Source organism: Spermophilus citellus (genome assembly GCF_964194105.1).
Source record: "Spermophilus citellus genome assembly, chromosome: X".
In the NCBI taxonomy this organism is placed as follows: Eukaryota; Metazoa; Chordata; class Mammalia; order Rodentia; family Sciuridae; genus Spermophilus; species Spermophilus citellus.
This window is the reverse complement of record NC_138190.1, coordinates 144,454,537-144,469,096: the sequence shown is the minus strand read 5'-3', so window position 1 is coordinate 144,469,096 and position 14,560 is coordinate 144,454,537. Positions and strand designations below refer to the sequence as shown.

Sequence of the window (14,560 nt, the reverse complement as noted above, 5' to 3'; positions counted from 1 at the left end):
AATAGCTGGGATTATAGGTGTATACAACCATGACTGGACGAAGTTGACTTTTTAAGATTTTATGCCACAGAGCTCTTGAAATTCTAACAGCCATGCTTAGATATATATTGCTGACATTTTAACTAATTTAAGGAAACTGAACTACTAATTTATTTAAACTAATTCAAGGAAAAGTCAGACCATGTAAAAATCTGACATGCAGAGAATTTTAAAACAAATGTAACTTTATTATTTTTACATAAACAGTAATGAGAGATAAGTAGACAAAGTAGTGCTGAGAAGGAAAGGTTAAAGGACCTAAGTATGAGAAGCCATCAATTACTTGTACAAAACTCATTGCTTATAAAACGACTGGTGCAGTCCATTTGTTTAGGCATATTGTATTCTCCATGCAATCCTGTTTACAATTTTAATTTGAGGTAATTCTGAAAAAAAGGGCTGTTGAGAAGCATTTTCACAGAGGGCAACTCTCACCCCACATACTTCTCTCACAATAAAAGGGATTCAATCTCAGTTATATATATATTATACACATGCCAGAGAAACTGCACTGGATGTTGTTACGCATGTCCAGCTGGACTCCCGAGAATCCTCATATTTCCTCTTATTTCATCAGAGGACGGTGACAGTTTTAAATTTTTTTTTATCCTCCTCACTGTGGACAAAACTATAAAATCTGACAAGGATCTTTTTCATTTTCCACATTTCTGAAGTCCCAACTTCCCACCTTTATCTTTTGAAGATGGCCTTCTACCTAATTTCCTCAGGCATCTGAGCTGTTCAATGGTCCCTACTTTGAACCAGAGTAGAGCTTACCCACCTTTCCAATAACTCCTATACCTGGACTTTCTCTTTTTAAAAAGTCTTTCTACAGGGCAGGGTTGTGGCTCAGTGGTAGAGAACTTGCCTAGTATGTGTGAGGAGCTGGGTTCAATCTACAGCACCACATAAAAATAAATAAATAAAATAAATGTACTGTGTCCATCGACAACTAAAAAATATTTTTTAAAAAGTCTTTCTACCTTCTTTACTGAAGTGATATGTAATCATGAAAAATGGAGCAAACAAAAGGACAAAGAAAATAAAAACAAACACAATCTTTTTAGTCTGAAAAAAATACATTTTTACATGTTGGTAGATACCTTTCTAAACTTCTCTATATACAAACATATCCGTTTGCCCCGTTTTTGGCATCAGGGATTGAACCCATGGGCACTTAACCACAGAGCCACATTGCTAGCCCATTTTATTTTTGAGACAGGGTCTAGGGCCTCACTAAATTGCTGAGGCTGGCCTCAAACTTGGGATCCTCCTGCCCTCAGCCTCCCAAGCCTCTGGGATTACAGGTGTGTACCACCAGGTCCAGCCCTATCTTTGCTTTATTTGGGGTTTATGAAGCATTTTTCACTTTTATATACTGAGCATTTCCTCATGTACTATATACTAGATTACATAATTTTAATGGTTATACAGTATTTAATTATATAGATGTTTTCCTGCTTATTTAAGTACATTTATTTATTTATTTTTATTCCTATAAACATCCTGGTATAACCATCTTTTCAGATCTGTGTGATTATTTCCTTAAAAAAAAAGCCTAAAGTGAATCTTTTCTTTTGTCCACAAAACAGGCTGAAGCTTCCCAAGATTTGAAAAGTCCTTCCCCTAATCACATGATCCTCAACCCCCAACTATCTAGCTTTTTGAAAGAATAGTCTATGTTCACTATCACTATTTTTCAACTCTTGCCCCACCCCACTGCTAGACACCTGTGCAGGTCTACTTCCAAAGTCATCAAGGATCTATCTCCCTAACAAACTTTGAAGTATCACTGTTTCTTCTTGGGTCCTTTCTTGACATTCCAATACGCTCTCTTCATTCCCTAGTATCTCTCTTTTGCCTCCTACACTGAGCTCTACTTCTCACCTCCTGTTCTGAATACAAATGTAATCAAGGCCCTGTTACGAGGATTCTAATCTTCTCATTCATTTTCTTCCTCAGCTTCCATACTAAAGGGCTTGACATGAGTACATTGCCTCACAGCTGATTCCCAAACCAATATGTCAGCCTTAACCTTGGAGTTCCACTTTGCATGAAAACTTGCCTATTAGACATCACCAGGGGATAACTGCCACTACCCCAAATGCACATATGCCGACCAAGGTCCTGATGAGGGCTATCCTTCATCTGCAAATGGTGGCATCATTCTCAGCTAGGCTCACACTCTTGACATTGTCCTGCATTTCTTTAGGAGAATCACAAGTCCTTCCTTGGTGTTATGGTTTAGATAACAGGTGTCCCTCAAAAGCTCATGTGTGAGACAATCCAAGAAAGTTGAAAGGTGAAATGACTGGGTTATGAGAGCTAAACCTAATCAGCGACTTAATCCCCTGATAGGGTTTAACTTGGTGGTAACTGTGGGTAAGTAGGGTGTGGCTCAAGGAGGTGGGTCCTTGCAGGCATGCCTTTGGTGTGTGTGTGTGTGTGTGTGTGTGTGTGTGTGTGTATGTGTGTGTGTGTGTTGAGCAGAGCTGTCTCTCTTTCTCTGCCTCCTGGTACCATGTCCTGACCTGCCTTCTTTTGCTACATTCTTCCACCATGGTGCCCTGCCTTACTTCAGGTCCCAAGGAATAGAATCTGCAATGGACTGAAACTTCTGGAACTGTAAGCCCCCAAATATATCTTTCCTCCTCCAATTGTTCTTGTCAGGTCTTTTGGTCCCAGCGGGGGAGGGGGAAACTGACTAAAATACTTGGCAACATCTTGTGTTTATCCCTTTTCTAGTCCCCTCAGACCTGCACTGGTCATCATTACCCCTTATCTTTGCAGTATTGAGATGGTTCTGTTTTCTCTGTCTTCATGTTCTTCCCTTTCCTGTCTATTCTATAAGTAGCTACCAGAACATTTTTGTAAAGTACACAGCTATTCTCAAACCTCATGAGTCTCCCCACAGTCTATGTTGACAGTCAAGGCCCATGACCAGGTCTCTGCATCCATAGAAATCCTCAATCTTGCTAACTTGAATTCAGCCATTTCTATTTCTGGATTTGACTGTCTACTTTTTCTAGGATGCAGTCCCCTATTCCTCTTCAAGGACCAGATCCAGTCCCACTGAATTCCAAAGGGTCTGTTCCTTCCATTGACTCTGATGTGAAGGCCCATTTGGTGTGGAACACATGGTACACTAGAATAGTAGAATATTATGCTCCTCAACCACACATGAACCTCCCTAGAAGCAAGAAATATATCTTCTCCTTGTTCCCATTAACAGGGTCTGAAACAATAAGCATATGAGCCCCACCTCCATGTTTTTTTTTTTTTTTTTTGTACCAGGGATTGAACCCAGGGGCACTCAACCACTGAACCACATCCCCAGACCCTTTTCATTTTTTAAATTCAGACAGGTCATATCAAGTCACTAAGGGCATTGCTAAATTGCTGAGGCTGGCCTTGAACTGTGACCCTCCTCTCAGTCTCTTGAGTTCCTGGAATTATACATGTGCAACACTGCATCTGGCCATATGAACCCTTTTATAAAATAAACATTTTAATTTTAGAATAGTTTTAGGGTCTGGTGATGTAGCGCAGTGATAGAGACCTTGCCTAGCAGGGCCCTGGGTTTGACCCCTAGTATCTCAGAAAAAAATAAAAATAAAATAAAGTAGAATAATAAATAAATGAATAGTTTTAGATGTATAGAAAACTTAGAAAGTACTATAGAAAGATAGTTTCCATATAGTCAACCCAATTTCCAGTCTTATTGACATAGTACAGATGTTACAACTACAGTGTATCATATAATATCATATGTTTGTCACAACAACTGAACCAATATCAATATACTATTAACTTATTATTAATGAGTTTATTATTAACTTATTATTTTAAAAGTTCATATTTTATTCAGATCCTCTTAGTTTTGAACCTTATGTCCTTTTTTGTTCCAGAATCCCATCCGTACACCACATTACATTTAGTTGTTACAATTAATTTTTGTGCAATTCATTTTTTAGGAAAAAAATTTTAAAACTGAAAATATAAGAGATAAAATTTAAAAAATTTCTATTAAGTAGGAAAATATAATTTCACTAGAGAACAATTCATCTTAACAATTCACCTCTTTAAAGTAAGCTTTTTTAATAGAATTAAATGGCTTCAAGTGTTAGTTCCCTTAGATAGCTTCAAGTACTTTTTAAGAATAGAGGGTTTTTAGGGCTGGGGGAGTAGCTTAGTACTAGAGCACTTGCCTACCATATGTAAGGCCTCAGGTTCAATCGCTGGCAATGAAAAAAAAGAGAAAAGGATCTTTGATGCTGTATCATGACGAAGAATTGGACTTTATAGAAGTATAAAACTAATTCTTTAAAATTATTCAATTTGAGATCATTTTTTTAAAAAATTACTTCTTTGGAGGTCCATGGGGGCCATACCCAATAATGGCTAGATAATAAACTGGTTATTCTTAAATAAGCCTGCATGACAGACTGAACTATTTACTATTGACAAGACTGAAAGACACATCTTTCCAAACTCTAAAAATAAGCCAGAGTGATGTTATAAAATCTTTAATTTTGGTAAGCAAACTATAAAGAAACATAAAACTATCAAATGTAAAGTCCTCTACTATGAATAGTTTCACTGTTCAGTTTTTAAATATATAAGGAATGTATCCTGTTCCACTAAACACATTTTATTTTACATATACAAATTTTTAAAATATACTTGCCTTGATATGTTCCAACCAATGAGTAGACTCCAAACTGGACAACCAATGAGATTCTTCTACGTTAGGATAAACAATGTCTTTCACTTTTTTTAAAGATTCCCGCATAACATGAATATTATGAATGTCTAAGAAGGAAAGTTCTATGTTATGATATGCATCATCACTTTCATATCCTCCTCCTGTTGCCTAAGAAACAAGACATACAAAACAATAAGTTAGGTTTTATATTCTATCAGTTAAGTTGCACAACTATTTCAAGAGTTATTTTTCTTTCAAATCTCAACACAAACCCCTCCAATTTAAATAAATAATTGATGTGAATTGACTTCCTAACCAATAGTAAGCCTAAACATTAGTCATACTTTGAGTTAGAAAAAAAAGAAGGCAAGCAATTTTCTGGGGATTCATGAGTCAAAATTCTTCAAAGTACACTGTAATTACTGGCTGTTCTTCTAGATCTGGAAAGAAGTTCTGAAAGATCCTTCCCCTGTATTATCAGCTTTGTAGCTATAATATTACTTACTTGTCTGGGGAGGTGGAGGCAGTGAAATTGAGGTAGCAGCAGGCACCCCTGGCTGTGTCATAATACTCACATAGGACAAGATAAGTTAGAGGAAGATGACAGGCTTTGAAGTCAAACAGACCCGGGCCAATAATGAGAAAACAAACTGAGAGATGCTATTTAAAGCTAGTGGAATTTAAGTCTAATGTACCTTCAAAGCTGCACCTTTTCTATTACATCATGACTACCTCTCTGATATGCAAACATGAAGGACAGAGCACTGCATGTAGTGTGATCTCAAATAACACAAAGTTCCTGGAGGTGACAAGATGGCCACTACCTAACATAGCACCTGCAAGTATTAACTTGTCAGGGGAGGCTTTGGTTCACTTCCAAAGCATGGTGAAGAATGTCTGTTTTCCACATTGACAGAAAGAACAGTAGTGGTTTTGTTTAGGAACCTGGCTGTACTCTGCTTAAATGTTTTTAAATGCTATAGGACACATGGCCTCAGGCCCTTTAAGAAAAAGTTCTGAGACTTGAAAAGAAAGCAACATTATGCTAAGTTCTGACTGCTTCTAGAAGGAGAGCAGGGAAACACCTGCCTAGGGCCAAAGAGGAAAGAGGAAGTCCCCAGACAAATGTGCCTTCACTACAACATGGCTTTTCTTTTTCTTTATGACAGTGGAAGGAATATAAGCTTGTATCCAGGTTGGGAAGGGACAAAGTAACCTACAGTTTTGTTTTGGAGTTTGGGTAGTTATAGAGAAGGCTTCCTGCAGTAGAAGGAATGTTCCCACTTGAACTTCCAACCTGGAGACCTATGTAGCCATCCAGAGGCCTTTGATCTCTAGACTCTAGGTGAGGAAATATATTCAGGCAAAAATATCTCTTTAGCACTTACTCTAAGCAGCATCAGTAGTAAGTAGACAATGAATCTTTGCCTTGCTGTTTTTAAAGAGCTATTAGCTAATAAATAAGCAGACAAATGGACCAACTTCCTGGCCTCTTGGTTATCCAGGCCTCAGGGAAGAGTGTAGGGAGAGGCACTCCTGTCCTCCTGGCAGTCACTTTTGTAAAATGCAGGCAGAGAGTGTGGAGGAAGGGGCCGGCCTATGTTTTGATAGCTTTGAAAGTGTGTAATACAATGACACATGTCAGCCTCCCAGCAGAGGACTTGCTTCTTCTGCACGTGTGCCTTTTAAATAATTATGGTGGTTTTCAAAGAGATCCTTGACACTAGTGTTCCTTTCATAAATAACTGAAAATGTTATGTAAAAAAAAAGAAAGAAAAATACACTTTTTACTCATTGCCAAAGCTTCTGACAAAACAGAGAGTAATATGCTTCCACTTTAATTCATCATGATGTATTGCCACAAAAATAGAAGTGGCTTGGTGCTACATCTTAGCAACACCTGAGTTTTGTTTGTTTGTTTGATTTAAAATGATGTGATGTTGGGGGCTACATCTTGGATTGTAATTTCTATATATCCATGAGGGAAGAGCAATTAGGGTCAAAGAGAACAGAAGTCAGAAAGGGTAAAAATCAATTAGTCAAGCAGAGACTGAGTTACCCAAAGTTCAAATTCTCCAACTCTGGTTACTTTTGAAACCTCTCTTTGGTTTTCCTTTCTTTGACAGAAAGAAACAACCTAAATTAAGTAGTACAATGGTATGAAGGTTCAAGGGCCTGTTACTATAGATGTACATAATAAGGGGACAGATATGGCTTGGGGAGGAGGGGAACCCAAGTGTGGTTTCTGAAAGAATGATCCAGAGCTCTTTAAGGCTTAGTTTTTTTTCCTTAATATTTTGCTTCCATTCATTCCTAGGAGGACTAGAAACAGAGGCTCATTTCCCAAATGTTAAAAGGGCACTCAAGAATTCTGTTGTCATATAGTTAACATAATGAAAGCATGCATTTCACACATTTTAGTATCTTAAAATATTCTTTCTAAACACTCATTTTAACGCTACATAATATCTGTTTCAGGCCAAATACATGGAAATATTGCATTTATACATGTATTCAGACCTAATTATATATGAAAGTTAATAGAAGCGTAATATATAAAATTAAGGATAATCCAAGAAGGCATTTATATTTAACTTCCTAAATATTTTGTAATTTTATTATAATTTATATTATATTTTATTATAATTCCTAATTGACTTATTTAAACATCCTGATTGCTTTACATAACAGTTCAAAATAATTTCTAAACAAAAAGCAACTGTGGTAACACTTATCTAAAAGTACATATGGGATGAAGGGTCTCCCCAGGACTAAATGTATAGGATAGATGATCCATGTGCAAATAATGCAGAGCTGAGCCCCACACTCACCCACAGTCTGGCACACCCTAGTGGAGAAAGATGTCACAGATTCCATTTAGGAAGCTGCTGATCAAAAACTTGCTTTGCTTTCAAGTTCTTGATGTGTGTTCTGAATAATTGAAGATGCCATATAAATGACCTTGGAATAAGCAAAGTATTAAAGATGATGAAATTTAAGCCTACAGCTGATGAGAAACAATAAATCTGAAAGGCAGAATGAGAGTGGGTAACTCAGGGCAGGCCCACTGTGAACATTTGTAAGTGACAGCTGGCAATGATAGGAGGAAAAAAACAAAAAGGAGAAATCAAAGGTAAAAGGGCCATTTACTACAGAAGCAAACAGCCTTCCACCATGCAGCAGCTTCTGAGGCAATAACAGGCAGTTACTGATGTTCAATGATGACCCTAATCAATTTCAAGTACATTTGGCATATTCTGCTTAAGCAGGCAAAAAAAAAAAAGATTGACAAAGATTTGTTTGAAAATATTAAACTTCTATGTATGTGGGACAGGAAAAATTCATATGTGTGGATCTATTCATTACTTGAATTATATTAATAAGAATGTACATTTGAGTGTGAGTGTATGTGTATGTACAGTTTGGACAAAGCTACAAATTTATGATTTTAATAATTGCAGCTTTCCACAATTTCTTACAGATGCCCCACTAGTACAATGAGAGTGATAGACCACAGCCAAAGAGCACCAAGGACATTCTAACTTGACTGAGATTCAAGACAAAACTCAAGTTCATTATAGTTTATAGTTCTAGACATGCCTATTTACCTAAAGTTTATTTTCCTTTGATTACACACACACACACACACACACACACACACACACACACACACACACAGACACACGCGCATGCGCGATGTAGATGGACACAATACCTTTATTTAATTTATTTGTTTTTATGTGGTGCTGAGGATTGAACCCAGTGCCTCATACATGCTAGACAAATGCACTATCACTGAGCTACAACCCAAGCACTTTCATTTGATTTTAATCTAACTTTTAATTAATATTATTTTCTATTTAAGAACACTAGTTTTCTTAACTACTAATTTAAACTCGTGCTTATAGTCCCAGCTAATTGGGGGCTGAGGCAGCAGGATCATTTGGGCCCAGGAGTCCAAGGCCAGACTGGACAACAAAGGATGACCCCAACTCAAAAAATAAATAAATTAAAAGTAACAATAAACTCATGTGTTGACATACCATTGCAAAACCATTCAAAGAAGATACTACTGCACTCTATGTGAGCTAAGTTTCCATCATATCATCAAATGCACTCACCTTGTTGGCCACTGCATTAACACTGGGTCTTGCATCATAGATTGTGAGTTTAGAAATCTGTCTATTAGTTTCCCTGATCACATCGAGATATTTCTCATCATCTTTATTTCGTTTACCACTCATACCAACAAGAGGCTGACTGCAACGCACAATGACCGTCTTGTTTTCTGGATGAATCCATGACAGCACCTATGGTTATTTCAAAAAGTTTAAACTATCAAGAAACCGAGTCTCAGGAAAATAATTAAAAATGAAAAAAATAAAATACTAACCATTATGAAGAAGTGAATCTGTTTGCAATTTCACTGTGTAAGTGCCCAGAAACACATGTTGAACACTGAGGACTACTTAGAATCAGACAAACCAATTGTCTTACTGGTCCCTTATTAATAAGCACCAAGAAGTTACATGTTTATCTCAAGAAAGTTTTATCACCTAAAGGTAACAGAAAGCTTCTGATATTATTTTAATTCCACAGCTTTCACTAGATTTGTTATCATACGGAAACAACTTCAGCAATAAGTGACAGAGGAAATAGTCTCTATTATAATATGTTGCTCATGATTTTAATGCACATGTACAGGTCATTTCCCCAACAGTTGCAATTGCAGGAAGAAGAAAACTTAAGGAAGCAAAGATCTTGAACTTCCAAGAGAGCGGCCAGTCTTTACAATGCAGTTTGGAAGATTTCTCTAACCCTTTTGATGCCCAGCTTCCTAGCTTACAGCTCATGAGAAATGAAACACGTGAAAAGAGTTAATAGCATAACATCCTGAAAACTACTGAGCTGTACACCTAAGCTTGGGAATGCTCAGAAGGAAGTAGATCTCTTGAAAGTGGAGAGGCCTATTTCTAATGCTCTCTAGGACCACAGGATAAATAAAAATGGACAATAGTAAAATATTTCAAAATAGCTACTAGAGAGGATATCAAATGTTTCCAGAACAAAGAAATGATAAATTTCTGAGATGCCAGGCCAATTAGCCTGATCTCATCACATTCTACACACATATTGAAATGTTACACTGTATCCTCTAAATATGTACAATTACTATGTGTCAATTAAAAAGGAATTATATGTATAGATATAAATGGATGTGTGTATGTATATACATATTTGTATCTATACATGTATACACACATGCATGTGTATATATGTATAGATTCAAATATGTATTTATATATATGTATATTTATGTATGTATATATAAAAACAGAGAACTGCAGAAGTATGGCATAGTATAATATTTGGGCTCTGTGGGCTTTGGGGTCATGTGCCAGCTCTAAACTCAGGCACATCCTCTCTGGTTTCCTTCTCCTCTTTGATTAAATGGGAAGAAAATCAGTGAACACAGAGGGCTACAGGGAAGACTGGAGAAATGCCCTTAAGGTATGCAATGTTTAAACACAGACTCAACATTAGTTTCCAGAGGCGGGGCCAGCAGCTAATAATGTCATGTCCAAATATGAAATGCAGACACAAGAATAAAAGAAGCATAATCATTTGGGCATACTTAATATAAAATCAAATACCAAGACATTTCTGAAGTTGTCTCCCTATGATGGCAAGTGGCAAACATAAATGTTCATAAAAATTGATGTTTTATTATGACAATGGGCTTCTAAGGGGAGATTATATGATGATAATATTCATTAATTCTCAGAAACAAATAGCTAAGTCCTTCCACGATGCTAGAGGCCATTTAGACACCACTACATCCCCTGCCTAGAAGTGTGCAGAGGCTCAGGACCAGGGATCTTCAAGAAAGGCACTGACCTGCCCTGAACCTCCCCCTCCTAACCTATAGTGCGAACATGAGCCCTGCCCTGCCTACCTCCTATAGCCCATGTAACAAGAGATGTAAAAGACATAAGACCTCCTTTAAAAAAGCAAATTATTGCATATTTGAGATATTTACTATTTGAGAAAATCTCTCACCAAGTTTGAATTTAACTCGGTCAAAGGCAACGGCACTGTCTTATGCCAATGCCTGCTCTTCCCCCCATCACACTTGTCTCTGTGGTGCAATGTTAGGAAATTCCACTCCCCAGAGTTGTTTTGCCTCACAAATTCTTTTGGGGGCATTCTGATTAGATTTTTTTAAAGAACGCTTATTATAGAGTTGAATGGGTACAAATAATGCTCATTCCACAGTATCACCTACTGTGTCATGTTAAAGTGTATGGTACTATATTATTCTTATTAAAATTAATATTTTGAATTCACAGATAACTAAGAATGTACACAAAAATTTATAGACTAAAAGATGTTTACCACAGCATTATGTTTTTTAAAATTTTAGTTGTAGATAGACATAATACCTTTATTTTCTTTCTTTATTTTTATGTGGTGCTGAGGATTAAACCCAGTGCCTCACACATGCCAGGCAAATGCTCTACCACTGAGCCACAACCCAAGCACGTACCACAGCATTGTTTAAGAAGCAAAAAGTTAAAAAGAATCTAGGTATCTCACAATTGAAAACCAACTAAATAATACATCTACATACTAGAATATGAGCAGATCATATTTATCACTATGTAAAGGTCATCAGGAGATATTGCTGGGAAGAACAAGTAGATTGAGATATGAAGCATAGGACAATTCCATTTTTTGGATAAATAAATAAATGCATGGAAGGAAGCCTGGAAGTATATATAACCAAAATGTCATTGCTCTCACTAGGTGGCAGACTCCCTTTTGCTTATCAGTATCCTCTAAAATGTCTGAAATGAACATGTACTACCTATAAAGACTTCCACAAAATCAAGACAAATGTGTTTGAGAACAAAGGAATATGTATTCCTAATGGAAAAACTAATGCATTTCTACAATTTCATTACCCACAGATATTTTATTATACTTTATATCTTATTTATATGCAAAAGAACAAGCTATTTTTCAACCACTTTATATTTTTATATGGGCTTTTAAAAAGAGCTATCAGGTCTGGGGCTATAGCTCAGTGGCAGAGGGCTTGACTAGCATGTGCGAGGGTTTGATCTTTAGAACCTCATAAAAATAAATAAATTAATTAAAAAATTATATTAAAAAAGAACTACCAAAACTAGTGATTTCACACTAAAGACACGTAGGTTTTGAGTGATAGCTCTGAGACTTACATTCAAGAGTCAGATAGTTAGCAAGAATATTGGAAAGGGCATATTACCAGGTAAAATAATACTTAATAGTAGAGCATTATAAATATGTAAAGGTGAGGGGCAGCATTGCCTTAATATTTGTTTTTAGGAAAAATAAATGGGTAGCTACTATCCACAAAGTAAGAATAATTAATAAAATGGCTATATAAAAAGGAAATTTTATCTGTTCTGCAGTGGAGTCCTATTCATTCATTATGATGGGGACCATTGGATCAAGATCACAGAACAGGCACAGTGGCTTGGGCACAGTTGTCTCATTTTGTCTCCTGCCCCATCTCCATGAAATGCACATAGATACATACACACAAATATTTGATATAGTAGATGTGCAATAAATACTGAATGAATAAGTGACAAAACCAATCCACATTACCCCTGCCTGATTGTCCCTATGGGTAAAGCATGTACCAGCAAGACAACAGGCTAGAGCTAGGATGTGGTCTATGGTTCTGGCACAGAAAAACATTTCCAAGCAGAGCATAAGCCTACTGAACCTGTAACCTTAGCTTCATGAGCACTGATTTCTAATAAAATGAACTGAAGAACATACTTTGAAGTATAATATATAACACAAAGATATGAATCGTCAGAGAATCAAAGAATTTTAAAAGTTATGACTCATTTTAGGTTGACAATATACCAAGGTTTCTCACAAATAATCCTTTTAAGGACAAGAATGTCTAAAATTAGTAGTTTAAGGTAAGATGATATTAAATCTTAATTTCTCCAACCTTTGTTTCTAAAAATCTACTATTTTGAAACAAAACCCAATGTATTTATTATGACAGATTCTTACAAATTACTGAGGAAAAAAAATCTCTAATTTTTTAGTGAACAAAATGTATGTGCAATGGAGTCTGACATATCCATAAATATTTAAGGACTAAAAGGAAACTTTGTGAACAAGGTTCAATAATGTGTTACACAAATAATCTGTACTTGACTGTACCTTTAATAAGGGTACCAAGGCAGCCTGCAAATGTGATAAGGACAAGCTCATCTTAGTAACCATGTAAGAGGTTGAACTTATATACTCTACAACATAAGATAGTGTGTTGATTCATCTGACTTTTATAAAGAGCCTATGACAGGTCAGGTATCGTGCTACAAAGAAGACACCACAAAGAGCCTTTGTGTACATCCTTCCTTCCTTCCACACAGCACTTGGTTCATGTGCCCTCTCCCACATAGAGCTCTTTACCTCAGTTCCTTTTTAACCCTTGATTTGCAGGTATTGTCTTGTATCTTTTTCCTGTTTGACAAGGTGTTTTGCATTCAGAAGGCACTTGATAATTATTAAATGAAATGAAATTTCAAAAAAGTGTTTCTCTGAATTACGTGATTACTGTTCTTACAGAATAAAAGGCATTCATTGACAGGAATGTTAATCAAAGTACTCACTGGAATTCGATTTCGGGATCTAAAAGTTGCAACCCTCCTGAGGTCTTCATCTGAGGCACGATAGGGAACCACCAAAAGAGCAGGGTAAGTATCACAGAGCTCATAACATTTATTAATAAAAGTTATCCTCCACTGGTGATTGGGCAAGCCCTGGAGGAAAAAAAAAGCCTCAATCAGCACAGCATGACTTCATCTCTGGATTTGACTTTGGACCTTGTTTCTCCTTTCTAGCATTAGGTGCACATGCCTCTTTGATCACAAGGTGATGATGACCTACCTATTATTGTAACAAGGGTGTCAAATCAATAATCTAGACAACGTAAGAACACAAGACAAAACACTGGTGATTTCCATGATTCTAAACTATCTTTTGTAAATACAGATTGTTTTGAATTTGAAGTCTTCCTTTATTTCATGACAACATATTCATTATTACTTAGAGAACCCAGATAAACCCAAGTTCATCCCCCACCCATGCATCCCTGCCCCAAAGAAAAGTACCATATGCAATATTAATCTCTGTCTAATTGATGAAAGAAAAGAGATCAAGCAACTTCCTCTCCCTGCTCAAAACAGAGAGAATGCTTCAGTCTGCTCCCAAGAGAAAAGAGGCTGGGCTCATGAAGAAAATCACAGAGGGGAAGTAAAGGAAAACCCCTCTGGGGAGGCTCATTTCGCCACCTCCAATGAGTTTCTTAAATCAAGTTGTTTGGGATTGATGATTTGCTCTCTTTATATATATAGGTTGTGTGAGAAGCAGAGTCATCTGCATTTTAAGCACACTGCTAATGTGATAGGGAGACTCAAAAGACACCTCCCATCTATCACCTCCCCACAAAATTGTGTCTACTATGGACAAGATGCAGAGGTGGTGGAATATTCTCTCCCCATACTCACAAATGCACAAATACACACATGAAAGTGAGCTAGATGGGTGTTTGCTTTGGGGACAGACATTGTACCTTTTCTTTAGGTCTGGCCCTATGTACCACGGACCAAACAGATGTTGAGTCTGATGTTGAGTCCAATTAGAGAGTTTTAAGTCCCATCAGAAAGTTATAAGAAAAAAAGATCGAATATAATGGCAGTCTAGAACAAAATATCTTCAACAGTTCATACATGCATTCAATCT

The 14,560-nt window shown here is 36.7% G+C and overlaps 1 protein-coding gene across 5 annotated transcripts in view; it reads right to left on the bottom strand.

Annotated features, from left to right (window-relative positions):
- Positions 1 to 14,560, bottom strand: part of MTM1 (myotubularin 1) — a 114,764-nt gene that overhangs the window by 19,589 nt on the left and 80,615 nt on the right. For all 5 annotated transcript variants that reach the window (XM_081277607.1, XM_081277609.1, XM_081277610.1 and 2 more), the window contains 3 exons: positions 13,429 to 13,578; positions 8,866 to 9,054; positions 4,727 to 4,912 (listed from right to left, as the gene is read on the bottom strand). In XM_081277607.1, coding sequence (XP_081133733.1) covers positions 4,727 to 4,912; positions 8,866 to 9,054; positions 13,429 to 13,578 — 525 coding nt within the window. The remainder of the gene's footprint in view (positions 1 to 4,726; positions 4,913 to 8,865; positions 9,055 to 13,428; positions 13,579 to 14,560) is intronic.